At 39.3% G+C, this 25,547-nt stretch overlaps 2 protein-coding genes across 5 annotated transcripts; both read left to right on the forward strand.

The window, feature by feature from the left end:
* Window positions 1–1,538: 1,538 nt before the first annotated feature.
* On the forward strand, window positions 1,539–14,762 carry lrrcc1 (leucine rich repeat and coiled-coil centrosomal protein 1). Of its 2 annotated transcripts, none has more exons than XM_044021202.1 (19): window positions 1,539–1,916; window positions 3,035–3,240; window positions 3,398–3,463; window positions 3,570–3,737; window positions 4,845–5,005; window positions 5,199–5,390; window positions 6,002–6,192; window positions 6,781–6,955; window positions 7,405–7,553; window positions 8,837–9,041; window positions 9,319–9,458; window positions 10,353–10,554; window positions 11,111–11,296; window positions 11,523–11,697; window positions 12,270–12,433; window positions 12,594–12,802; window positions 13,077–13,214; window positions 13,631–13,766; window positions 14,530–14,762. In XM_044021202.1, the coding sequence occupies exons 1-19, from the start codon at window positions 1,873–1,875 to the stop codon at window positions 14,638–14,640; spliced, it is 3,018 nt and encodes a 1,005-aa protein (XP_043877137.1). In that variant the 5' UTR covers window positions 1,539–1,872; the 3' UTR covers window positions 14,641–14,762. The 2 variants fall into 2 exon arrangements, with proteins under 2 accessions (XP_043877137.1, XP_043877144.1); XM_044021209.1 differs by having other exon boundaries at window positions 1,540–1,916; window positions 5,265–5,390.
* Window positions 14,763–14,890: 128 nt separating this feature from the next.
* e2f5 (E2F transcription factor 5) lies at window positions 14,891–25,061 on the forward strand. 3 transcript variants are annotated; one of them, XM_044021375.1, is made up of 10 exons: window positions 14,891–15,347; window positions 15,441–15,572; window positions 17,260–17,369; window positions 17,577–17,738; window positions 18,891–18,999; window positions 19,991–20,318; window positions 22,364–22,492; window positions 22,652–22,690; window positions 24,202–24,304; window positions 24,401–25,061. In XM_044021375.1, the coding sequence occupies exons 2-9, from the start codon at window positions 15,444–15,446 to the stop codon at window positions 24,276–24,278; spliced, it is 1,083 nt and encodes a 360-aa protein (XP_043877310.1). In that variant the 5' UTR covers window positions 14,891–15,347; window positions 15,441–15,443; the 3' UTR covers window positions 24,279–24,304; window positions 24,401–25,061. The 3 variants fall into 3 exon arrangements, with proteins under 3 accessions (XP_043877310.1, XP_043877301.1, XP_043877317.1); XM_044021366.1 differs by having other exon boundaries at window positions 14,891–15,572; XM_044021382.1 differs by having other exon boundaries at window positions 14,891–15,572; window positions 18,891–18,981.
* The last annotated feature ends 486 nt before the right edge of the window (window positions 25,062–25,547 follow it).

Below are 25,547 nucleotides of genomic sequence, written 5' to 3' on the forward strand. Positions count from 1 at the left end.
TGGGTTGTTTCACGGTTGTCCATCTTTTCAGATCGCAGTTGTTTCTTTTTTTCAATCGCAGTTGTGCATAAAGCTACTGTCAGTAATACCTCTTAAGTGACAGTTAATTAAAGCTTTATGTAACTATAAATGTATTTTCCCCCGTGTCTAAAGTTGAACATTTGTTTCTCTTAATTACGTGACATTTCATCTATGTATAACAGACCTATAAAAAAAAAATCACAACTTCACTTTGGTAAGCATTTCTAAAGCTTGTGAGTCTTATTGTAAAGTTGTGACTTCATTAAAGTATGGGAATACGGAACAAGTGTTACTTAACTATAATCAAGCATACATGTATTAACCATATTACCCTTTATTAATCTTCTTTGTGACTCTTCTCCCTTTACGGGTCTCAAGGAGCATTAATAAACAACAGTACACAAAACAAGCCCCACAAGAACACAAATAAATTAACATTGGTTAATACATGGTAAGTATTGTGGGGCTTGTTTTGTGTTTTGTACGGTGTTAACAATAATATTTATATTTTGTGTGGAATTTACTGCTTAATCAACAAAACAAAACGTGACAAGATTTAAAGAGACAGAATGTCACATGTTCAAGTTTAATTATAGAGTATACATGATAACACCTATCCTCTAATTGGCTGTAAAAATATTATTCATCCAATTTTTTAATGCAGTGCCCTTGAACTCTCCAGCCTGTGAAAAATCCAGACTGTGATGGCAGAGCAGCAACAGATGGCATTTCTAATTCATTCACTTCATTAGCACCAGATCATCATTTTCACAGGTTAAGGAGGGCCACTGGCAGGGTTGCAGGTATAATTGCTTGCATCATCACTGGCTAGCAGCCACTGAGCACAATGATCTGTCATGCAGCGGCTCTAATATGGTTCAGTGTGTGATGAACTGAATCAATCGCCAGCTTGTGAAGTCGCTGGTTGAATTATGAGTATAATAGGGGTCAGGATCTTTGATGCAGCTGTGATTTGTCATTGTTGAGCAGAATACTGTACACAACTCTGCACAGGCATTGTTTCACAAGGCTAATAAGTCACTCATGGATTATAATGTAAGGGATTGTATTCATTTATATTGTAGATAAAGGACTCATAAAAAGATCAATATGTTTAATTTATTGCCACTGAATAAATCAAACATTCCAACTGTAACTATATTTTATTCTAATACATTGTTCCTATTACTAGTAGTATAATATGCATTCTAATATTTTTTAATTATATTTTATTATATTATTATATATAATTTATATTTATTATTTTTAAGTCTTGTTTGTTTTTTATTTTGTATTTTGCATAGTTTGACTTGCACCAGAAACTGTGTTTCTGCTATCAATATCTACTTCTAAGAGGCAACACAACCCTACCTACCAACCTAAATAGGAATATGTAGGTTTATATTCCTCATAGAATATACATAAATAAATAAAACCAGGGGGACATTTTTGAAAATTTCTACTTATGTGTGTGAAATTTAGTACACACAAAAAACTCCCACTCAAAATCCTGCAACATCCTGAGTCCCGGATGTTGCTGTTTGTGACGTCACGAAACAGGAAGCGCAATGGCAGAGGCGGCTACTTCAACTCGACAGAGGCTGAAACCAACAATAAGAGAAATAGTTTGCCAACTTCAAAAGTGCTTCTTTGGTCATTGGACAGTTTAGCGCTGCGCTTGGTCTTCCTCCAGTTTTTGGAAATGTCGTTGGGGCACGGTTCTGGATGACTTAGCCTCTTTCGAGCGGTCGATAGTAAACTTTTGCTAAGCCGCTAGCTACCTGAGCTAAACATATTATTGCGTCAAGAACACTCGGACAATACGAGATAACTGTGACTTACGTCATCGTTATGGGGGACAATGAGCTGAGTCTTATTGACAAGAATATAACAAGGTAAATAAAACAGCCTTTTCAATTCAAATAAAGTACTAGTTTATTTGACAGAAAATTATTGTTATTGGTACATTGTGTAAGAAACTAACGCAATTTTCTGTACTGTTTGATAGTTTCTTCTGTGCGACTGCATTGTATGTATGTTTATATGTATTTTATTTAATCTGTGAAATGGAAAACAAAGGAGGAAAAAGCACAATGTTTTCCCCCGAAATCATACAAATACAGAAAATTGTATGATAAAGTACATTAAACTTACAGTTACATTAAACCCAGCAGTTAGCACAATAACAATGCACTTGGCCTCAGTGGCGAGAAAAAAACTCAATAAATCTATCAAGAACTAATATGCAGCTGTCTGCTTCTGCTGGCTGGGGTGAAATGACAAGATGTTGTGGAGAAGAGAGAGACCAAGAGCAGATTTAAGTACTGGCTGTTGTTTTGACCAATCCAGCTTTATTTGTAAAGTGCTTTAGAACAACCACAATGGACCAAAATGCTGTGTAGAAGATTAAATAAAATACATTACAGCTCACATGAGACAAAAACAACAAGTAAATAAAAACAACAGCCATACAATAAAAACAAGAAAATATATTTTTTTTGTATATAATAGAATAGAATAGAAATACTTTATTCATCACCAAGGGGAAATTGTTTCGACATAGCACCAGTACAAGAAAATATTATAAACATAAAATGTAAAATGTACAACAGTGGGAAAAAAAATTGTGCAATAATGACTGCATATAATATGGATTATATGCAGTCAGTTATAGGGTTTCTGAAGCCAAGGAGAAGAAATGGATTTTAAGAAGAGACGAAAAAACACAGAAAAAAGACGCCTGTCTAATGTGCAGAGGCAGATCACTCCATGAAGATTTTTCAGAGATAGATAGAAAAATCTCTTTGTGTGTGTGTGAGAGGGTTCTCTCCAGGCACTTCAGCTTCCTCTCACAGTCCCCCCCCAATTAATGATTGATTGAGCAGCCATTGGTTAATCAAGTGATTGTTGGTTTCCTTTCCACCCTACAACGTTTAGGAAACGGTAGTAACTGGGAACTAAGTGATAAAGCTTTTTTTGTGGTGAATATTTTCTACCTCATTGATTGATCTAGTCTGCTGGATATTCCACGGAGTCCCACGGTGTCATCACTCAATCTGCACTGCAATCGCATCCCGAGGATCGAGGGCCTGACCTCAGCTTGGCACCTGCGGCACTTAGACCTTTCCTCCAATTGCATTTCCAACATTGAGGGTCTGAGTTCCCTCGCTGCCTTGAGGACATTGAATTTATCCTGTAACTTAATCACAAAGGTTGAAGGTGAGTTTTAGTTGGACAGTAATTGTTGTAAGTTTGTGGGAGTTCTCCATGTAATCATTCTCCACTCCTGGCTCTTGTGTTTACTCTGATGTTGCTGTCACAGCTTTGTGAGCAAAATAATCACTCAGACGTTAATAACCCACTCCTTATTTCCTAGGATTGAATGGCCTTGTAAACCTAACAAGATTAAACCTTTCCTACAATCGAATAAATAACCTCACTGGTGAGTTCAATACTGACTAAACAGAGTTTTTTTTTCTCATCATTCAAATGGGGGAAAAAAAGATAAGTAATTATCATAGCAGTGATGTTCCTTCTATTCTCATTAGGGCTGTTGTATCTTAATGGCACGGAGTACAAGTTGAAGCACCTCAGTCTCCATAGCAACCACCTGGACTGCATTGATCACCTGCTGCAGTGCCTGCTGGGATTGCAAAGCTTAAGAGAAGTCACTTTAAGTCAGGATGGCAGAGGCAACCCTGTGTGTAGATCACAAGGTAGGGAATAAATATGTTATATTGTCGTAAATAGCCTTGTTATCTGTGTTAATTAACGGTTAATATCTTATCTTATCTCTAATCTATTCTCGGCTATACTGTGCACTTTTTTCAAGACTTGTCACAAAGTTTTGAATCTGTGTTAGTCAAATTAACTCAGTCTATTGACAGGAAAATCAACAGTGTGATAATGGAATTGTGATTTATAGTCATTTTCTGATATTTTAGGCAAACATTATTCAATTGAGCATCATATTAATCTAGACGACATTTGCTAGATTTCCCAAAATTGCTGACCCTCTTTTCAGAGAAGCACAGTGGAAGTCACTCAATATTGACCTGCACAGTCAGACTAAAGATCTTTTTTCACACAGATCTGCACAAATGTCACACAGTAATCATTTTAAATGTTATTCAATGAAAATGCAAACAATTATGTAAAAATAACCATTCCCTCAAAATTGTGGGAAAATTTGCGCAAATAGATATTTATTTGGAATCGTTTAGCCCTAACTGAAACAGAATAACTGACAGTAATAGTTGTAGTCTGCTTATCTTTATGCACTTATGTTCCCTTTTTTACACTTTCAGATTGACAGCATTTGCATTAACGTGAAGACATTATCTATGTCTTCCTCTGCATGGTTTATTAACTGCAGCATTTCTTTAAGTCAATGTACGTAAAGGATTATAACAGCCTTTGTTGTCAATACATGTTTAGATACAGTGTTAGGAGCATCAGTTGTGCACATGACGAAGAGAGATAATTTATTTCAATATAGATTATTTCATTACTCTATGCATCATAAACAGCATAAAGGATATAGATTTTTTCATTATTCTATGCATCATAAACAGCATAAAGGTTGTCGCTTTAGTAAAGCCATCTACCACTAGTTGGCCAATTCTGAAATAGTGTGCATGTATTTGCAAACTTACTGTTCTATTAAACTTACCCCGTTCAATTATTCTTATGTGCTTACATTAAGCAAACAACAAATATATACTGATAAAATATAACCTTCTGTCAGAGGTGGAAGATGTATTAATGAATGATGAGGCAAATCCATTCTGATCATGTTTTTTAATATATCTCTCATGTTGCAGCTTACTGGGAGATTGTTATGCAGTCGTTGCCACAGATCTCTGTCCTGGATGGACTAGATCGGCTTGGAAATCCGTCACATCTTGGTCCAAGCAGTCCCTGTGATATTCCTGGTCTGGAGAACTATGTGGACCTGCTGCTTTCTTCAGACACAAGTGAAATTGTAATTTCTTTATATATATATAGTCCTTTATATCACAAGTACTGTACATAGCTAAAATAAGACTGAACAGTTGGAACACACTGTAAATTCTTTGATTTATACTAGATGAGTTAAACTTTGATGATTTAACTAAGAAGTTACTTTACACATTACTTGTCAGTTGGAAAAAAATCAATTGAAGTTTTCATTGCAGCTTAGAGGAGATGGCCCTCTCACCACACCCAACATTGACAAGGTACTGACCCAGTTTCATCGGCAGATCTCTGAAGCAGTCACAGAGCCAGCTGCACAACCGGAGTGTTCCACTGTGGCTGATCCAGGAGACCCCATTAATGAACAACGCATCAGGAAACTGGAGCACCAGGTGTCCCAGCTCATCCAGCAGGTGCTTATGCAACACTGTCGAAAGCCACTGAGTCATTTATTAAAATACAAAGTATTTGTGCCATGTTTGCACGAAGCAAGAATAGGTAACGAGATAAAAACGAAATACAAAAAAAATCACAAATTTTTGAATGAATGAAGAGATGAATATGCAACCCTACTTGGAAAATTATAATGCTGAAGTAAACTACCAGCTATGCAAATACAAAGTGCTCGCAAATGTTGTGCACTGCATCTCAGAGAGTGGCCAGACAAGGCTCTCACCCTGCCTTGATCTCGTCTAGGTACAGTAGACAGGAAATGAGTCCCAAATAGCCGAGAACTTTCCAATTGAATTAGTTGTCATAAACCTGAGTCTTTCCATCTGTACGACTAAGGTCATATCAGCCAGCCATCTCCGAAAGGAGAGGGGAAACAGTGTTTGGATCTTGATTGGGATAAATACTTCTTGGCCTTCCACACCACCCTCCCCGCTCATTGCGCTTAAGGCTGTATGTTACCTGTAGTCTCACATTTATCCATATCCATATATGTCGCTGCTGTATCAGTCAAATATGACCCGTGTGTCTGTACAAACATATGATCTTACTGATGTGTGTTACGTGTTCTCAGGCCCCTGCTGGTGACAAATCCACTCACTCTACTAATGCTGTGGTGACATTACGGAAAGCCAAGAGGGACACGGACCGCACGTCAGAGAGTGAATGTGACAGCGGGAAGGAAAACACGAGACATAGCAGGATCCCCAAACATCACAGCAACAAAACGATGCCCAGCAAGGGGTTAAGAAATAAATCTGACAGGTGATTCACCACCTGCAGACATACACAAAGGCCACCATTCCTCCAAAGTAGTTTTAAAACTCACCTGTTTTTATTGTCTTTATTTTAGGTTTTATTGCACACCACAACAAAGTGCTGAGGAAGTGTGTTTATTGCAAAGTTACGATGAGGCTTTCATCCATAACAATCAAACACCATATCTGCAAATCTGCGTATTCTTATTTTATACACAATTCATCAAGTATCTTGAATATAGAGGAGATTCTTTCACCTCTCAGCTGAAGGGAAGTGATAAATGTTTTTCTCTGATTAATGAAGAGCTAAAACTTCTCTTCTTCTAAGATGAAATGTACAGCTGTCATTAACGGCTGTCATCTCTCTGCCATGATTAATGACTGCTCTACTGTCGTCCACTCCCTTTTCTTATGCCTCATCAAAAGCAGGGTGATTGTAAAACACGACTTCCAAAATTCAATTTTATGTTTAAAGTTTGCTTTCCTACCAAAGTGAATAAGTCTTCTGGTTTAACCTTCATTGAGCCATACTCAAGCTTGAGGGCGATTTTTTATCGATTTTACAGCTGGTTCTGTGCCTTTGCTTTGTGTGCAGCGACCAGGAGAATCATAAACAGAGGAGTTCAATGTCTGCTGTGGGCCCGAGGAAGAAGCCTGGTGGCACAGGGAGTTTAGACACTGCAGGGTCAACAAGGAGTGGACCTTTGAGATCTGCTAAGGCCTCAGGCAATGTGAAAAGCAAGTCCAATGAGGAGGCGGAAACCTACAGGGTACAGGATGGATAGGTCACCTGCACATTGAGTGGCAGTTTCTATTTTCATTGAATGAGTATAATATAAAAAAGGTTATGGCCCCTGACAAGAGGACAGGAGACATCCGCTGTGACTGGACCAATGTCTCTGTAAAAGCTACATTTGTACTTAATGCTTTTAAAGATGACATTATAACATCCAAAACAATTGTTGTATTTTTAACTTCATAACCTGATATATAGACATTTCAGGTATCATGCTTATTTAGTAACAAAAAATTACACCACTCATTCAAGATTTAAATATTTCCTTGTCGGTTAATAATTATTTTGTTATCCAGAAACCTGACAAAGGAGGTCCACAACAATTAAATCAGCAATTATAACAATGTATGATAAAGCAATGCCTGGTGTCTGTATAACTCGGTGTTTTAAGGCAGTGTGCTTTTGTGTCTGCGTGTGGTTCAGACTATCGTGGAGGAGCGTGACCAGGAAAGGGAGAGACGTTGGAAAGCTGAGCAGGCTGTGAGGAAGCTAACAGAAGAGCTAAAGTGCGTCCAGACAAAAGTCAGTGAGGAAAAAGACCTTCAGAGCATGGCCTTGCACACCACAGACAGGTAAGAGGAGAGACCATAGACTGTATATAAAATAGATGTAGTCTTCCGGTTTCAATACAAACTCCTGTTGTGAAGCTTGCAACCAGGTGATGTCACTTGTGACACTTGTATCCCCTCATATGCGCTGTGCTTTATCATCAATTTCCCTCTAAGTGGGAACATAGGGAAACCTGAAACTGTGTTTACTGTTGTTGTGAGATCAAGTGAGATGTAGGCTCATTTTCCCACTATACTTACGGTACACCCTGATGGCTACTCAAGATATTCTCACTTCTAGGTTGGCCTCAGGCAGCAAACAGGAAGACCCAAGTCCATTTTGTACAGTCTATGGGAGAGACAATGTAGTGCATGCATGCACTCGGCATACAAACTCCCACACAAATCAGCGCAGCTGCTCCAAATCAGATTTGATGAAATGGCATAATTGACCTCATCTCTGTGGATTTTATCTGTCAACTGCATAATGACTTCTCATCCATTTCTACTCTCATGATCTCTGGTGTTGGCTCCCCTGAGATCATGGTTGTCCATCCTACCAATTAAAATTGATCATTATCATTGAGCCATAGCCTATAATGAAATGAAGCACATATTTTGACTCTATCACAATAAAACCTTTAGGTACGCCTGCAGTGGTGTGATTAAAACAGCTATTAATTATTTAAAAACACAAACAAAAAAACGGTAATACACCCATGTACCCATCCATCTTCATATTATACCTCCCATTTTCATTGCAGAAGCTATACAGTAATTATCTATAATTAAATATCCCTATCTCTGTCTTCCTGCACTGCTTAGATACAGCGGGTCTGGTGAAACTGTTGTGTGCACTGTCTTCATTTTTCTCACATAAATCTGCATTATGGTTCTAATTACAAGCCTTGTGACAAGCATATGTCAGCAGTATTTTATGAATCAGTCTTAACTGCCACTTCTAATGACACAGCATACAGATGTGATTGTTGACTCCCCTGCTCATCATTAGTCGGTCTCGCCCTTCAGTTCACAAGTCTTAGTTGTATTGTTTGTGTCCCATCTTACTCTTTTCAGTTGTTTGTCTCTCCAGCAGATTGCTGTTTTTATATTGCCGTCCCTCCTCACTGCATTTCCATTTTTCCTTCTTGAGATAAAATTTTGACTGTGTTACAAGAACAGATTTCTTCATTTCACAGGCTATCACATTTTGTTGCCTGCAGTAATTTCCATACGCAGTAAGACACATTCAAGGTATTACTCCTGCTTCTCTTATACACCCTCATCATGCTTTTCTTCCCACATAGACTGAAAGAATTGTTGCTGAAGGAGCGATCGGGGCACTGTGAGCTGCAGAATCGTGTTGAGGAGCTGGAGGGGAGGTGTCAGTCCCTCAGCCAGCAGCTGGAAAAGGCCCGCAGCAGTGACGAACAACACAAGATTGCACTTCAGCGACTTGAGGAAAGCATATCCCACGGAGAGGCACTCAGGGCTCGCCAGCAGGCTGAAGAGGTACAGGAGTTGCTTCGGCACACCTGATAAAACTTCTGTAAAACTTCCGTAATTTTTGACACCAAGTACTGCACATTCATTCTGATGATTCTAGAAACCAGAGCAAGTTGATTTAGTTGATTTCTGAACATATCAAATATCGGTCACTGCCAACGTTTTTGTTTAGACTAGTCCAGTATTTGTGTGACCCAGCCTTCAGAGTGATTTAGGATTCACCGCAAAGGGGTCCTTCATTGTGTCAGGCTGGTTAAAGAAAATAGGTACTAACCATTCACAGATGAAGCATCACCAGGAAGTGGAAAACAGGGCAGCAGTTCTGAAGAGGGAGTTGGACATTCAGAGAGTCTCCGTGCGCCAGCACAAAGACAAAGTGCAGCAGCTGCAGGAACTGCTCGCAGCCAGAGAACAAGAGCACAGGTACATCCGGAGGCTTTAATGCTCAGTGCTGCCAGAAAACCTTTATATGAGTTGTTTACTCTCCTCTCTGCACTCTAACTCTAACTTTCTTATTCGGCATCTAAGCATGAGCAGTCATGACCCACACAGGTGCATTATTTACTGCTAAAATTAGATTTCTTTTTCTTTGTTGTTTTAAATAAATTGATGTGTTAATTCTCATTTGTTGGGAGGTGAGAGGGTGTCAGTGGGTCAAATGTCTCCATAAGTATTTTGGGATTGTAATGAAAAAAAAAGTTGAAAAACCATGTTAAAGTTTTTACACAATTTAATGTTGGTATTGGCTGATATTGGCTTTAAAATGTATTATCAGATATCAGCAAACATGCCAAGATCCCCCGATATGACTAATGAGTAAAACAGTAGGCTGAACCGGCTTCTACCTCCTTGACTTCTATGATTGTGCACTCTCCTACTATTATTTTACCATTTAAACCTTGACTTTCTTACTTTAACTACAAACCATTCAACCTGCGCCGTTCCTCAAATATGCTCATTTCTAATCCTGTCCATCCTGGTCACTCCCAATGAAAAGCCTAAATACACTAATCATAAATGAAAGTGATTAGATCATGTTTGACCTCATGTTTGCTCTAATTTTAATTTGATTCCTCTATTTTGGGATTATTTGCATGTGTTTAAAGTATTATCATTGTTGCATGCAAACAAAATGTGTAAATATCACTATATTAATTTTGAGGATTGCATCCAAACATTTTGTGTGTGCTTTAGTCTTTAGAACATTTTATGATTTCATAGTTTCACCTACAATTTACATACTGAAGACAGTCCTGTGTGTGTCAAAGCCTCAGTTGCCTGTGAATCATACCAGTGCTTTTTACATTTGTTTCCCAGAAAACAGCTGGAGTTGCGGTTGCAGCCTGGCGGGGCAGATTTCCGTGAGGCAGTGGCAAAAGAAGTTACATTAGTGGAACAGAGAGGTGCTCACAGGGAAGCGGAGCTGCAGGAGAAACTGGCAGATGGCAGGAAGCAGTACGCCGCTCTGGAGGACGAGTTCCGCATGGCACTCACCATCGAAGCTGCTCGCTTCTATGAGGTCCGCAAAACAGCCACACAGCTGGCCTTTGTGTAGTCCCACTGATGAAAAAAAAATGAAATGATTGAACCAGAAATGACCTCCATTCTCAAATTGATTTGATACAATTTTTACACTCTACTGGTGAAAGCTGAGATTGAATTAGGATCATTTGACTGCGGACAAGTGTTCTGTGATTACTACAGGAGGAAAGTTATACAGAAAGAGAGATACAAAAGGGTTGGATTTGAATGAATGTGTTCTTCCTCATTCTTTCTCATCAATTTCATTCACCCCCTGCACAAAATGTAATCTTACTCTTGATTGCTGTAGCTTGTTGTTGTCTGGTTTAACTCCAAACCTTTGACCTTTGGGAAAAGTCTGAATGAGGTACAGATTGCCAGCCATAGTTCACTCATGAAAACCTTTAAAAGATTGCTTTCTGTAAACCTGTTATTGAGACTTAAAATGTGACATGATAAAACTGTCTAACCAGGCGATGCTTGAACTAAAGGCCCTTCACTCTGTGTAACTCGTTGATGTCTCATTCACATTCAGACACATTCTGCTTCTGCAGGTGAAGGACGCTTTTGATCAGATGACTGCAGAGCTGATGCAGCTCAAGGCGTTGCTCGCCCAGTCCCAGCAGAGGGAGAAGAAATCTGGCTCTTTGGTGCAGGAGCTCACAGCCATGGTCAAAGAGCAGAAGAACCGAATTGCAGAGCTCATCAAAGCCAAGAGAGACGCTGTCACTGATTTAAAGGTACAGCGGCACGTCTTTCCAGACCCTCCAGCTAAATTAAAAGCAATTATCCGAATCAGATGTGGAGATGACCACATCTGGGCCATTCGTCTGTCCCTTTAAACAAAACAATGCGACTGATTACCTTGAGACAACATGAATATTGAATGGTCCCGCTGCGTTTCCATCTGCCAGCCATGAGAGGTGGCAAACGATAATTAATATAGTCTCTCTGCCCCCCTGACAGAGCCGTCTGCACTCCTTGGAAACAGAGGTGGAGAAGGACCGGCGTCTCAGCCTGCAGCTGGAGTTGCTGAAGAAAGACAAGACGCGACTGCTGTCTCAGCTCACTGCTCAAGAGTCGGTGATCGACGGCCTCAGGGCAGAGAGGCGAATCTGGGGCCAAGAGCTTGCTCAGCAAGGTGGGAGTCATTCTGGACGACACTCATCCACTTTGAATCAGCAGTACGGTCCATAGCACTGATGGTCAAGATTACTTATTACTGTGGACTGTCAGACTATATCTTACCCTGCAATGGTTCAGCCAGTGAGTCACGGTTAACACTTATAGAGTCAGAATGATGGAGATGGATATGTCTTTGGCTTAAAAGTTATTGTACTGTGTCTTGTAAACTTGGCACATAACGTAAGGAAATTTGTGTTAAGTCGATAATTTCTTTGTTTGTAACAGGCTTTTAAATCTTGGCAAGTTTTTCATGGGCGACACCCACAAAAGGGAAATAAGCAGGCTTTCCAACGGTGTAAGATTTATTGCCATGAAGCATTGTTACAACAAAGTAAAAATCAACCAAACACAAATTTCCTTACTTTCTGTTCAAAATTTATGATTTGTATTAGCCTGACATCTAGTGGTTATATTTATTTGCATTAACAGATTCTGAAAACAAAACATTTATTAGGGTACTGGATTTTTTTAATGCAGTTTCATCAGTGCTGTCATTAAAATGAGTTTTTTTTTTTTCCTCTTTGATAGGAGTGTCTTTAGCTCAGGATCGTGGGCGCCTGGAGGCCAGGATAGAAGTGCTGAGCACTGAGCTTGAGACACAGAAGAAACAGAATGAGAGAGAGAATGATGCCCTCAAAATCAAAGCCAAAATCATTGATGACCAGACAGAGACCATCCGCAAACTCAAAGAGGTAGTTAAACAACCATCCTACTGCACCCTGACAGTTCTTCAAACCTTCAAACCTATATTTGAGTGTTTTACAAGTTTTACATGTTTTAAGTTAGTGTGGATGTATTTATCTTTTTCTCCTTTTTTTTTAAATCCGTCACCTCAATCTTTCGGCTGTAAAGGCTCTGCAAGAGCGTGATGATCATATTCGTAGGCTGCGTGAGGAGGCAGCACAGTCCCACAAGAGGCTCCAGCAGCAACAGGAGGAGGAAAAGGCTCAGCAGGAAGAGCTGAGAGAGCAGCTCGATCATCTCAGCCTGCGCAAGGAGGAGCTGAAACGGCAGCTGGGGGACAAGGAGGCAGAACTTGAGGAAGTCAAAAGAGCTTACAGGCAAGAGGAAGAGACAAGGATAGAATATTTAATCTGCATCCTGATATGAAATCCACAAACCTTTGCTAATAATAGCTGTTTTTTTACTAGTTATAGTCAGTGTACGTTGAGTACACTGACTATATTTACTACGTAAAAGTAAAATTTAATATTTTACGACTTAATCCAAACCTTCATTATGGTCGAACGGCTGCCGATGGTGATGAAACATTAATGTCGCAGCTACTTTCTGAAACAACACTTTCTTCTCGTTTGTTGTGTTTGTCCTTTTTAGTGATTCAAGTGCAAAGTGGAAGGGGAAGGCAGAGCTTCTCACTCGGTTGGAGAGCCAGGTGAAGCGCATGAAGGAGAACTTTGATTCCAAGGAACGCTTGCTCCTCGAAGAAAGAGATAAAGCAACAGAAGTACACAAGTAAGCTTCAGGCCGAGCAGAGTGGCTTTGTATCAAACTATTAAAGCACTTTCGTTATCTGCTTAGAGTTGATTCTCGTGGCTCAGAAATAACACAGCATTTGACCACGACATCCACAACAAGGGTCGTGTCAGTATAACCATGAGATATTCAATCATCAGCCAAAACCTGAAGAGGCAACAGTTTTGAATATTTCATTAGTAGTCATGATAATCATCGTGATTTAGGAGGTTGGTGATATTGTCCTTGAGACGGGAACTGGAGTGTGATATCATTTTAATAAAAGAGATTTATGTCAGTGTTTCATTTCTGGGGCCATTCAACATAAAATGTAGATGATCATAGTTCCAAAGGCAGTTTACACACAATCCAATTATCTTGCACATTATGTGTTATTTATGATCATCTGTCTGCAGAGCTGCTGTAGAGAAGTTGCGCTGTGTGGATGATGCTTTTCGGCGACAACTGGAGTCTGTCCAGAGCGCTCATCAAGCTGAGCTGCTGCGACAGGCTAATGAAAAGCAGAGGCAGATCCAACAAGCCAATCAGAAGGTAAAATATCAACAGTTACCACAGAAATGCCTGGCTTTTCTAGATTATTGGGAGGCAGAACAGTTGTTCAAAGTCTAGCCCTCCGTTTTAGTAAGGTGGTGCAGCAATATTATTTTTCCTAATCATTTACTGCTTCTCCTAGTGGTTACCAATGGTTACAGGTGATTATGAGGCAGCTACAGAAACCTTTTACTCATCATTCTGCACATAATGGGAAATATCAGTGCATTAGTGAAAGGTTTGACAAAGCGAGTCGTTTTCACGCAGCAGACCTTTCAATTCATGACACTTTGTTAATCTGAGAAAAAATGAAAAGAAAACCCTGTCATTTCAATGGGAGGTTTTAGAATGTTTGGACAACGCTATGATTTAAAACATTAAAAATCATTCCATTCATCTACTCATGCCCATTTTCTTCATTTGTCCCATCATTTTTGGACATATGTAAAAAGCCACATGTCTCTGCTCCAGCTGAGGTTGTGTTATTTGTGTGTTCTTGTATTTGTTGCTTTGTGAGGACCTAAAAAAACAAACCTTACGCAGTGAGGACATTTTGGCTGGTCTTCACATCTTTAAAGGGCTTTTTGGGGGCTAGGGTTATAATTGACTTTAGGTTAGGGTAAAGGTTAGGATAAGGCACTTAGTTGTGATGGTTAAGGTTAGGGTAAGTGACTAGGGAATGTGTTATGTCTGAGGATCGTCACTATGAATAAAGCGCAAACGTGTGTGTGTGTGTGTGTGTGTGTGCGCGCGTGTTCCTTAGGTGTTTGAAGTGGAGGATGAGATGCGTCAGCTCCTGGAGGAGACGGAAACTAACAAGAGGATCATGGAAGAAAAAATTAAACGACTCACGAGTGTACTCAAAGACCTTTAACCCATCACATACTTGTCGTTTTGTAGTTACAGTTTATTAGTTTTGACTTTTCTTTATGCTTAATTTATTGTATTTCAATTCTTTATGCTGTGATTTACCGAATAAATTTTATTTTTTGCATATTTTTTTGTTGTTCAAAAGTTTAAGTTGCTCATGCTCTAGCTAATTTCTCTTGAACACGGAATGGAAAAATGTTACCAGTCAATTTAGCTGATTTGGTGGAGTTTACTACAATACTGTAATATGCTTTGTGTTTGATCTACCCTGTACAAGGGTTCCCTAATCACTTCTCAAAAATCAAATTTAAACCACTGGAAAGGGTAAAATCTTTACAAATGATGTCAGAAATGGTTCAATTTTAGCAGAGATTTTCACTTCCTGAGTGTTTTCTCTATTATCCATTTGCTTTACTCACCACATGGTTTTAGTAATTTTATTTTATTTATTAATTATCGTCTTATATACGTCATACATGTTTAGACATTATTGGTCTGGGCTTCTATTCCGATTCAGGTTGAGGTGCGATAGATTGGTTCCAGTTTAACACAAGGAGGGGCGGTGTTAAATCTGTAGTAAGGCGGGGCTTCGATGGCTGGGAGCGCTTGACAGAGCAGGACAAGGGTTGCCGTGGCAACTGGACCCTAACGTAACGTTTTTTTTTTTTTTAAGAACCCCCCACAGGTACCTGCTGCTGTCGCCCCTTGAAGGTAACAACGAGGGCGCCTGAATGGAAGGAAATGCCCGTTATTGTTTGCCGGTAAACACGAGTTAAACAAGTTGGACTTGTATTATTTCCATAGAAGATGGAGTTTGAGACGACGGAGACTGTGCGCTCCACACCGAGTCGACACGAGAAAAGTTTGGGACTCCTCACAATGAAGTTCGTCAGCCTGCTACAAGAAGCTAAGGATGGCGTCCTGGATTTAAAAGTGGTCAGTGAAAAAAATGGTGATACTAGACTCAGTGTTGGTGTTTGCGTTTTTAACTTTTAATTGCTGTTTTCCCTGAACAAAGGGCTCACACACTGATGCAGAGGAGAGACAGGTGCACTGATTTGTTTTACCAGGTGGACTAGCTAGCCGCCATTAATCAGGCCGTGTGTTTGTCTTTATTAGCCTATGAGGATAAGTTCGCTTTAAACACCGATGTTGTCGTTGTTGCGAGAACATTTTTAGCAGGTCCTCCACATTTTCATAGGACTTGGTTTCTAGGGTTAGGCATTTAGTGGTTTAAGTTTAGGATAAGGGGCTAGAAAATGCATTATGCCTATGACTGTCCTCAAAACCAGGGCCGGCCCAAGCCTTAATGGGGCCCTAAGTATTTGATTTAGGGTTCCCCTCCCACCACCTCATATGTGCTTGACACTTTTTGATATGAATGCAGCACTAAAATTGTGTTATTTACTTTTTGGAGGGTAGTATAATCACAAAGGTTTCCTAGAATTAATTTGCACTTTTATATTCAGAGTGAAGCAGTAAGTGTGGTGATACTGTTTAAACAGTTTACGATTCAGTTTAGTGACTTTGGTGTTTAGAACAGATGAGCATTAGGAAAGCGGTTATTGCTTATTAACTTGGCCCCTTTTTAATTTTTTTTCTAATCTGCACTAAATCTTTTTTCCTTCTAAAAGTTGACTTTCGCTGATTTGTTTCATGTTTTAATATTCAGTTTACAGACACAAAATGCAGATAGGAGAGAGACTGTAGGTTTTGTTACATTTTTATTCAGGTTAATCAATTTAGTCTTTATTATTATAAATAATAATAATAAACTGTTTTATCAGATGAAGGAAAATAAGCAAACAAAAATGGCATCATATATTGGCCCTTGGCTGCCCTGATTTCTTAGGTTGTACTCTCTCTTTTTTTTGTAAGTCCTTTGTCCTTTTCTTAGGGCTGCTGCATTTAATTGATTACTAAATTAAACTATTTTGATAAAAAGTCAGTTGGTTTGGCTGTTGGGTTAATAATTAAAATGAATAAATCAATTCTGATTTTCTCCAGCTTCTGACATGTGAATCATGTCTTTGCTTAATCTAATAAAGAAATCATTTAAACCAAATATTTAGGCTTTTTGGGTAACAAAGAACAACCAAACGAATGATCTATTGAGAAACTAATCGGCAGATTGAAGATAAACAGATGAGGCAAATGCTATATATGCATTGATGCATTACTATTGATGATTGTCATCTTTCATGTTTTCCTCTGTTGTTTTTGGCTCAATATTAAGGTTGAAGTAGTTGAACTGGTTATGAGTATTTGACAGGTGGATTTATCTTTACCAGACCTACATGAAGTGTTGTCTTTTCCTTCACTTTGATTTGTAATTTTCCCTCCCTTCTTACGCGCCAAAGCTGTGTAATGTTTACACAGCAGGCTTCTCCATTTCCCCCCCTCCTTCATTCACCGCTATTGTATAAATGTCCTCTTCAGCCAAGTGCTTTGATTTGCTGCTTTTGCAGCTTAATTTGTGAAAGGGTTCATGTGTCACTGCAGCCTCCGTCTTTTTCATTCCATGCAGTGTTGGCAGCGTGAATGTCATTTGTTGTGCTTATGTCTGTTAGTATGTTGTCAACAAAAATCTAAAACCCTTTGCGCAAACTGTGTCAATGAACAGGCTGCAGACAGTTTGGCAGTAAAACAGAAGAGGAGGATATATGACATCACTAATGTACTGGAAGGTGTGGGGCTGATTGAGAAGAAAAACAAGAATATTATCCAGTGGAGGTTTGACAACTTTTTTTCATATGGTACATTCAATTTATTTTCCATCTCCCTTAGCGTCATGCAGCTCCAGAATGTGGATGTGAACGTTTTAGCACTAGCATGCCCCACTGTGCACGAAAACAAATCTTTTCTTGCTATGACAGCTAATGAATTCAGACATTTGACAGTTTTACCGGCTGCACTGAATACCAATATGTTTATGTTCAGGGGTGAGAACACGGGCAGCCAAACTCAAGAGATGCTGGAGCAGGTAAAGGATCTGAAGACTCAAATCTCTGAGCTGGAGGCCCAAGAGAAAGAGCTGGACAACCAGAAGGCCTGGCTGGAGGAGAACATCAAACATCTGAACCGTGATCCCAACACCTGCACATATCCTACTTTTACTTGTTTTAAGTGTGTTAAGTTTTTGTTTTAAGATTTGGTTACAAGAATGTTGGGAAACAAGAAAAAACAAGTAGGCATGGACAAAATTACATGTGTGTTCAGTAGTGCAGGTCAATGAGAAAGGGGAAGACAAAAGATCTGCCAGTGTGCAGCACGTCACCTGCACTCTCCCTCTCGTCTCCTCTGTGACTCGCAGCGATATTTCTGCTCGGTTGTGATGTGATGTGTTCACTGATGCTCGTAAAATGTGCTCGCTCTCACTCTCGTCACAGCATTCACACACACTTACACATTGACCTGTCTCTAATATTGATAGGGACAGTCTGGCTGGTCCACACTCAAACCTACACCCTTGTTATCAGGGTACTTGTGTTCCTTAAAAAGAAAAAGAAAAACATTGAATTAAATAAGTAAATTAAGTGGTTTTTAGTTTAGTTTTTGTTTAAACTTTAATTATACATGAAATTATACAGGGTCTCATTATTTTAAATGTCTTATTATTTCAAATTTCAATTTTTTTGTGTATGCTTGTTTAAAAAAACTTGAACTGCTTTGGAAGATACCCTAAAAGCAACTCACTGTTTTACAAATCAAATTTATAAGTGTACCTAAACTACTTTTCCAGGGGTAAAGCAGTGTATATTGGATCTTAGTAATATTTGTTGATCCAGGTGCAAATCTTCAGAGTTTATTGTAAAGTATATTGCAAGTTATTTTCCCAGACTTTCTCTCTTCGACAGTCAATGCGGTGTAAATGATTCAGAGGTTCGTCTCACAATCACTAATACTCCCTGCTCACTAAGCTCTCAGCCAACTCCTTGGCATTTTTCAAAATCAGGCATTGTACAGAGATGGCTTCAGGAGAGGGGGTTTAGTTACCTTTTTAAAACATCTACAACTGAGGCTTTACATTGTGTATATATGTCATTTGAGTTTTCAGTTCAGGGGGAATTTAAATCTCCCGTTAATCCCTTTCAACATCGGTTACCAAGCAGAGAAAATGCTTGGAGGATTACTGAAGTAATTGCTCTTGTAGGTGTTTTATGAAATCATATCCAGGTTAATCCTAACCTGTACAACACTAGTTCTTCCTGTTTATTCCCTCCGTTAGTGCTTCCTTCCTTAACACTCCTCCACTTACAGATTTGTGACACATGAAGATATCTGCGGGGCCTTCAGTGGAGAAACTCTTCTTGCTGTTTTGGCTCCTGCTGGGACACAACTGGAGGTGCCACTACCAGAAATGGTGGTTTTTTAAAAATTCTTCTTTTTAGCTTTAAAAAAAAAAATCACGTTAGTGTTTGTGATATACCTGCTGAGAATTGGAGCGAGACACTTCATATGTAATTTACTTAACCCTCAGGCTTCATTGTGGACATTTTTGTCCATTTGGGCAACTCCTCCCTCTGTTAACTAGCCATCATTTTGACTGTGTTAGTGCATATTTTATCATCTCAGAGACATTATAAAATGTAATGATGCTAGAAAAATAGTAAAAGTAGTCATTTTTACTGTTGACCACTAAATCAGCCATTTTCCCCATTATAGGCCTATTTATGCATGAAGTACTCGTCATTTCATTCGTTTCTGTGCTTTTTCTGTGTTGTTGAGCTTAGGGTGTGAGTGTGTGTGCACTTTTGTTTCATGTGTCTTTGAAGTAGACAGATTGACCTGAGCTTGACTTTATTGTAGAACTTGTAATGTCTGATTAAGTATATGATCATACATAGCCGTACATGCACTCTTTCAATTAAATAAAACCAAGGCTCTCATTCTCTTACTGCAAGGAGCTTCTCTGTGGAAAAGGCTCCGAGTGAAATCACGTGGCCTGTAACTCCCAGAGAGATGCAGGACAGTGAAACATCCACATCCTCAGAAGGAGACTCTGATGTGGATTTGTGGTAGAGTCAGATCCTTCAGCTTCCTCTTCTTCCTCTCCTGACCTTAATTAGTAGTTTATGAAAGTTTTTTTGTCAAAAACAGGTCCCCGCTGCTTTGGTTGAAACTTATGTTGTAATGGCAGAGAGAAGGAATCATGAACTGAGCTGTAGTTTGGAAAACCTAGACAATGTATTAAAAGACACTAAAATGTTCTTCATAGCTGAGGGAAGCTGCAGTATCATGTGATAAATCTCTGTTTGGTTTGTTTCTTCAAGTAGTTCCGTGATGCACTATAGAAAAAACACAGATCACAGCGATTTTATTGATCAGTATTTTGAATCATTGTTGCTGCACAGGGTCAGAGTGGTCAGAAGAAGTACCAGGTGAACCTACGCAGCCACTCGGCTCCCATCCAGGTCCTGCTCATCAACAGAGATTCAGACTGCACGGTACCCGTGGTCGTCCCGGTGCCGCCCACTGACGACATCTGTCCAGTGCTGACTCCGCCCAACACCCCCGCCAGCCTGCAGAGGTTCCCCGTCTCGCTGTCGCTGAACTCCACCTCCAACACCACCAGCTCCTCCTACTGCAGCCAGGACTCCCTGTGCTCCAACCACCAGATGGTGCTGCCACAACATGATGAAATGCTGACGCCCTCATCCACCCCTGCTGATGAGCAGATGGGTAAGGATTTTTTTTGTTTTTTTCTTTTGAGGATTTTAATGGTTTTTCTCACTTCCTCTATGAAATTCTTGCACAACATTGATTCATTTTTAGAGACTGCTTAGGCTGTGCTGAATAGATTTATGTGAAAAGTTTGTCTTCACAAAGTTTTATTAACCAACCACAGCTTCAGCAACCTCTCAAATATATATATAACTATAAAACACTTTTCAGTTGTTGACACAATGTGTCTAACATCCCAGTCTGCTCTCACATTTTTTTTGCTGTGTATATTCTGCCCTGATTTAGTGGAAATAACATCCTCTAGCAGTTAAATGATGTTTCTGTGACTCTTTGAGACAGAAGCACTTAATTTCTAGGATTCATTGGTGGTGTTGGACGTCCACAGAGTGTTAAATGAGAGCAGATCTCTGCCACACAAAAAAAGGACTGATGTGCACGCACTCGTACACCTGTCCTAAATTTCTGCCAGCAATGAAGTGATCTGTATAATGAGTAATGCCTTACAGTACCGTGTTACAGCAAAAGGTAATGCATTACAGTAATTGCATTACTTTTGTAACGCGTTACTCCCAACACTGGTAATGAGACCTGCTATGATGTATGGTTTGGAGACAGAGCTGAAGATGCTGAGATTTTCATTGGGAGTGACCAGGATGGACAGGACTAGAAATCAGCATATTGGAGGGACAGGTCAGGTCAAACGGTTTGAAAATAAAGAAAGGTTGAGAGGGTTTCATGGATGTTGTGAATTAGAATGAAATTAAGTGAAAGATGGAAGCAGATGATTTGCTGTGGTGCTCCCTAAAGGGTGAAGCCAAACAGGGATGAAGAAGGGTAGTTTATTAAAAACTCCTGCAATGCCACCACAAGTCCCCCAAGACTACAAACACAAACAATCTGTGTTGGACATTTTTTCAAACAGTGAACATGATAACCTTGTAGGATTATCATTAATAACTTTTCATTGAAACTGAGAGCAGTTTCATTATGTATATTTATGAAGCAATGCAATTACAAGCAGTTCCTGTCTTTCACAACTCTGTGTTGTATTAAGTAACTCTCCCGTGACCACTGACCGAAAGTCAATGCTGAGTTGCACTGTCAGACAGTACACTGGCATTAGGAAATGACTCATGTGGATTTGGTTTATTATTGCTTCAAAAAAAAAGCATCTGACTCAAGATCAGATGTTAAAGCACTCTGACATGCAGGAACAGGACACTTTTCTCATAATGGTATGATCAAACAAAAGTTATTACATTTAAAACACCATGTTAGTGGTAATTACCCTGTATTTTCAATCTCGTAAGTGAAGTTGCATAGGATGTATTAAATGTATACTGCCTTGAAGGAAATGGGCTAAATGTTATTTGCTCAACAAGCATAATCATAAGACAACATAAAAGGTTGAATTGTAACGATCTGCTATATTTGTATCTATCATAAGGTTTTTGTTCAAGATACAAACTTTGAGAGTGATTTTTCCCAGACTGCTTTCTCTGTGTAGGAGGAAACCAATGTCTAACCACTGTCTTTACTGGCTCTAGCTTTAAAAGAAAAGGATGTGTCAGTGCTGCATGGATAGACTGTCGAAACCAAACGCAGTCAGACAAACTCTATTTTCTGTTCAATAAGTATTTGAATTGACTGTAAATCAGACCTACTTTGTGTGTGAATAGTAAATTTGCTTGGCTAATTGATATCTAAGGTGAAGAAATACAATTGTTTTATCTCCCCTTAAAGACAGAGCCAGGTAAAAATAAAGGTTTGGAGTTTGGACTTGCAGAGGATTATGTGTCTGGATACAGTAACTTCCAGGATTCTTTATGTTGAGCTAATCAATAAAAAGATGGTTGTTGATCATTTCCTCTGACTCTTGCCATGGAAGTAGCGAAGCATGTTTCCTAAAATGATTTATTTGCCACATAAGCGTTCTCAATGTGTCTCATTGTCTTCTGGTGAAGAAGAATGAGACACATTGAATATGAATGCACCATATAGTCTGCATTCATATTGTGTGTGTGTGTGTGTGTTCCCTGCAGAGAGTCATCCAGTGGCATCGCTGGAGCAGCACATGGACCTTGTGGACCCAGAGTTCCAGTCAGTGCTGGACGTGAGCAGCCTGCTGAAGCTCCACACTGCTGGAGACCACATGAAGGACGACAGAGAAGGTAAGGAGATGTAAACAGTGTTTGTCCCCGTAATTGAATCCAGCAGCGAAGCTCGCGCAGGATGAAGGGTGATTTCAGTTCTTTATAGTCCGCAATTAATAATTAATAGTGATCTTTTACACGAGTACAAACCGAAACCTGTTTTTATTTCTCTTGTAGGAACTGTCGATCTGATTGATGAGCTCATGTCTGCTGATGGTAAGAGTCTCGAGACCTGGAGAAAAAACTTCATAAAGAGAAACTATGCCTTTTTGTCATTTTCGCTGTTACATTGTAATGAAAAAAACGTTGTGAGAGTCAGTATAAGTGGACGGTGTCACTTGTGGAACTAAGTATGTCATAAGGACCTGTACGTCCCTGCAGTAATATGTGAACTAAAATGCTAAACATGTAGTAATTTTCAGTATCTTACTCTCTTTAGATGCTGAGGTTTATTAAGAACTAAACCCAAAACACCCAAACATTTCCTTTCAGTATATAAAAGGAATTTCAAAATAATGAGAATGTCCTGAACGAACCAAACAGTTTCATGTATGAGTTGATGAAATCACCTGAAATGTAGGGGTTAAGTCTAACTAACTGTGATAATAATTAGCATTGAGCAGACCCTCTCAGCCACTGCCCTGCCAGCAGGCGACGCTATGCCCTTGAGTTTTATGTGCTGATGTTTTTTCTCTCTCGTCGCGTGTGTGAAGTTTCGAGCAGATTGGTCAATGTACGGCGACTATCTGTACCAACATTTCGATGGTTGCTGTGGTCACGCCCTTTTCAATCTGCTAGAACTTCATCCTTGTGTCTCGTACAACTTGGCACATTTTTCTATGTTGCTGCATTTACCGTGCTCAGAGTTTGCAAATCACCAAGATGGACGCCAAATTCAAAATAGCCAACTTCCTGTTGAGTTGAGGCCATGGTCTCAATACACTTTTTTGTTCATCTTGGGATGTAACATGTTTTGTGGAATTTGGTACACTTTCGTTTTGGCTTTGTCCTACCGGTTTTCACCTTTGAGGGGCACTACTGAGCCATTTAGCACCATATTTACATCATTTCCTTATTTTATTGGATTATTCGCCAGTTTCTGATTTGGGTGATCCATAGCGATCCTTTGGGAAGAAATTCCCACACCCTAATAATAATTGTGTGTAATTGTGATGTCTTACTCTTAAGTGGCACAAAAATACACACTTGTCCAATCAGAAAAGTTAAAAAAACAAAACAAAATAAACTGTGATTGTTATAGTTATCAAAACAATTTAATTTTCAATTTGAAGTTTCAACCTTCTCTCTGTTAAAGTATGACACCATGAGGCTTTAAATTAGGCTGGGTTGGGATCATTTTTTACACCCTTCTCTATTCATTCCTTCTCTATTCAATTCTCTGTAAAAAACTGTAATAGATATCAAAACTTTGACTTAGGTGATAAAAGTACAAAGTCTTGTGACCCGTTTAAAGTTCCAACTACGTCTCTACGTTAAAGTATGACGACACAAATTGGGCTTGGTTCTGATCACTTTTTTTGACGGTTTCCCATTCACGTGTATAGTGAGAACTGTAGGGAGTTCTCAGTAGAATGCCTTGCTGGAGCAGGCACTCTAAAAAGCACAGCATTCCCTACTAATGACCTGTAGGTGGTGCTTGACCAAAATATCACAGCCCTCCATAAACCTGTGTGTGCTCGCCGTTTCACACTCTTCTCTTCGTACAGGCATCGATTACAGCTTCAACCTGGACGACAACGAGGGAGTGTGCGACCTGTTTGACGTGCAGATCCTCAACTACTGATCGCCAACCCTGGAGCTTTTCTGTCCGTATGTAAAGACGCTTCAAACACACTTTTCCCCCACATTTTTTGTTTGAAATGCAACCGCTGAGCCCTAAACATTCCTGTGTTTGTGTGTTCACAGATGTCCCGTGCACATCAGCCTCACCACTACAAGAGTACAAGACTGTTTCACTCTTTTACTGCACAAAGTGATGGATTAACCTTACGAGGTCTACAAAGCCAGCAGTCATTATCCTCTCCATTAGATCTTAAATGGTTTAGTGGGTGTTTGGTCCAACCATTCCTCAGTAATGAGTGCCTTACTGGAACAAAGTCAGGACACATCCTTCAGTATCCGACTGCTTCTTTTTGTTTTTTTTCCACCTGAGACTTGAAGACAACTGTAAACACATGTTTGTTCGTCAACATAATCACTATTTAAGTTTTCCTTGTGTTCAGTGTTGGGTTTTTTTCGATACAGGGTTGAAGGTCTAGTTCAGAGTTATGACCATATTGTGTAAAAACAGATTTCATAGTTATGGTCTGTTGTATTTAATGAACAAAATGTTTAGGTTACATTTTGTAGCCTTGTTTTCACATTTAAAAAAAAAACTGTTTATTTTCTACTGTGAAACTGCCATTTTTAGGCCTTTTTTTTTTGTTTTTGTCCTTTTGAGGAATTGAGGACAAGGCAAATCTTTGTCTTGTCTGTTGAAGCTGTTTGACTGCTGTATTGTAATTTAGAAAGTGAATTATCCATATTTCTTATCTGAAATAATAAATATCAAGAGCCTTAATTGGCATGTTATATATTTATATATAAATATATATTTTTGTGTTTTGTTATCACAAGCCATGTTTTTTTGTTTCATGCTGGTTTTTCATATTGCACATTTTTCAATAAATATTGAATTTCTGAATCAACATGTTTGACAGTTAATTATCAGAGTTTAAAATTTTAAATTGTGACTCATGTCAAACCTTTTCTCTTTCTCTCTCTATTTTTGGTGCAGGGAAGTGTTTCGCTCCACTGACGGATGCTAATCCTCACATGCCAGGTCATGGTTTGATAAAACTGATCTGTACCAGCTGGGAAGCAGGAACTGCATGTAAACACAAGTAGGAAAAAGTCAATGTGTGAGTGGATGTTGAAACTGTCTTACAAAAGAAATTGGGTTTGTTTATGTAAATGTTTCAACAGTGAGCCAATATTGGACTTTAAACAGTGCTGAAAGTCTACTCTCAATGGAGTACAAGAGAATCGAAAGGAGTCTGTGCTACTGAAGAAT

This window comes from Solea senegalensis, linkage group LG1, assembly GCF_019176455.1.
Source record: "Solea senegalensis isolate Sse05_10M linkage group LG1, IFAPA_SoseM_1, whole genome shotgun sequence".
NCBI lineage: Eukaryota > Metazoa > Chordata > Actinopteri > Pleuronectiformes > Soleidae > Solea > Solea senegalensis.

Coding starts and splice junctions, on each gene's coding strand:
- e2f5 (XM_044021366.1), top strand. CDS start 15,444: ATGGAGTTTGAGACGACGGAGACTGTGCGCTCCACACCGAGTCGACAC. Junction 15,573..17,259: donor GCGTCCTGGATTTAAAAGTG/GTCAGTGAAAAA, acceptor GTCAATGAACAG/GCTGCAGACAGTTTGGCAGT. Junction 22,691..24,201: donor TGAGCTCATGTCTGCTGATG/GTAAGAGTCTCG, acceptor CTCTTCGTACAG/GCATCGATTACAGCTTCAAC.
- lrrcc1 (XM_044021202.1), top strand. CDS start 1,873: ATGGGGGACAATGAGCTGAGTCTTATTGACAAGAATATAACAAG. Junction 3,738..4,844: donor CCCTGTGTGTAGATCACAAG/GTAGGGAATAAA, acceptor CTCATGTTGCAG/CTTACTGGGAGATTGTTATG. Junction 12,434..12,593: donor CCATCCGCAAACTCAAAGAG/GTAGTTAAACAA, acceptor TCGGCTGTAAAG/GCTCTGCAAGAGCGTGATGA.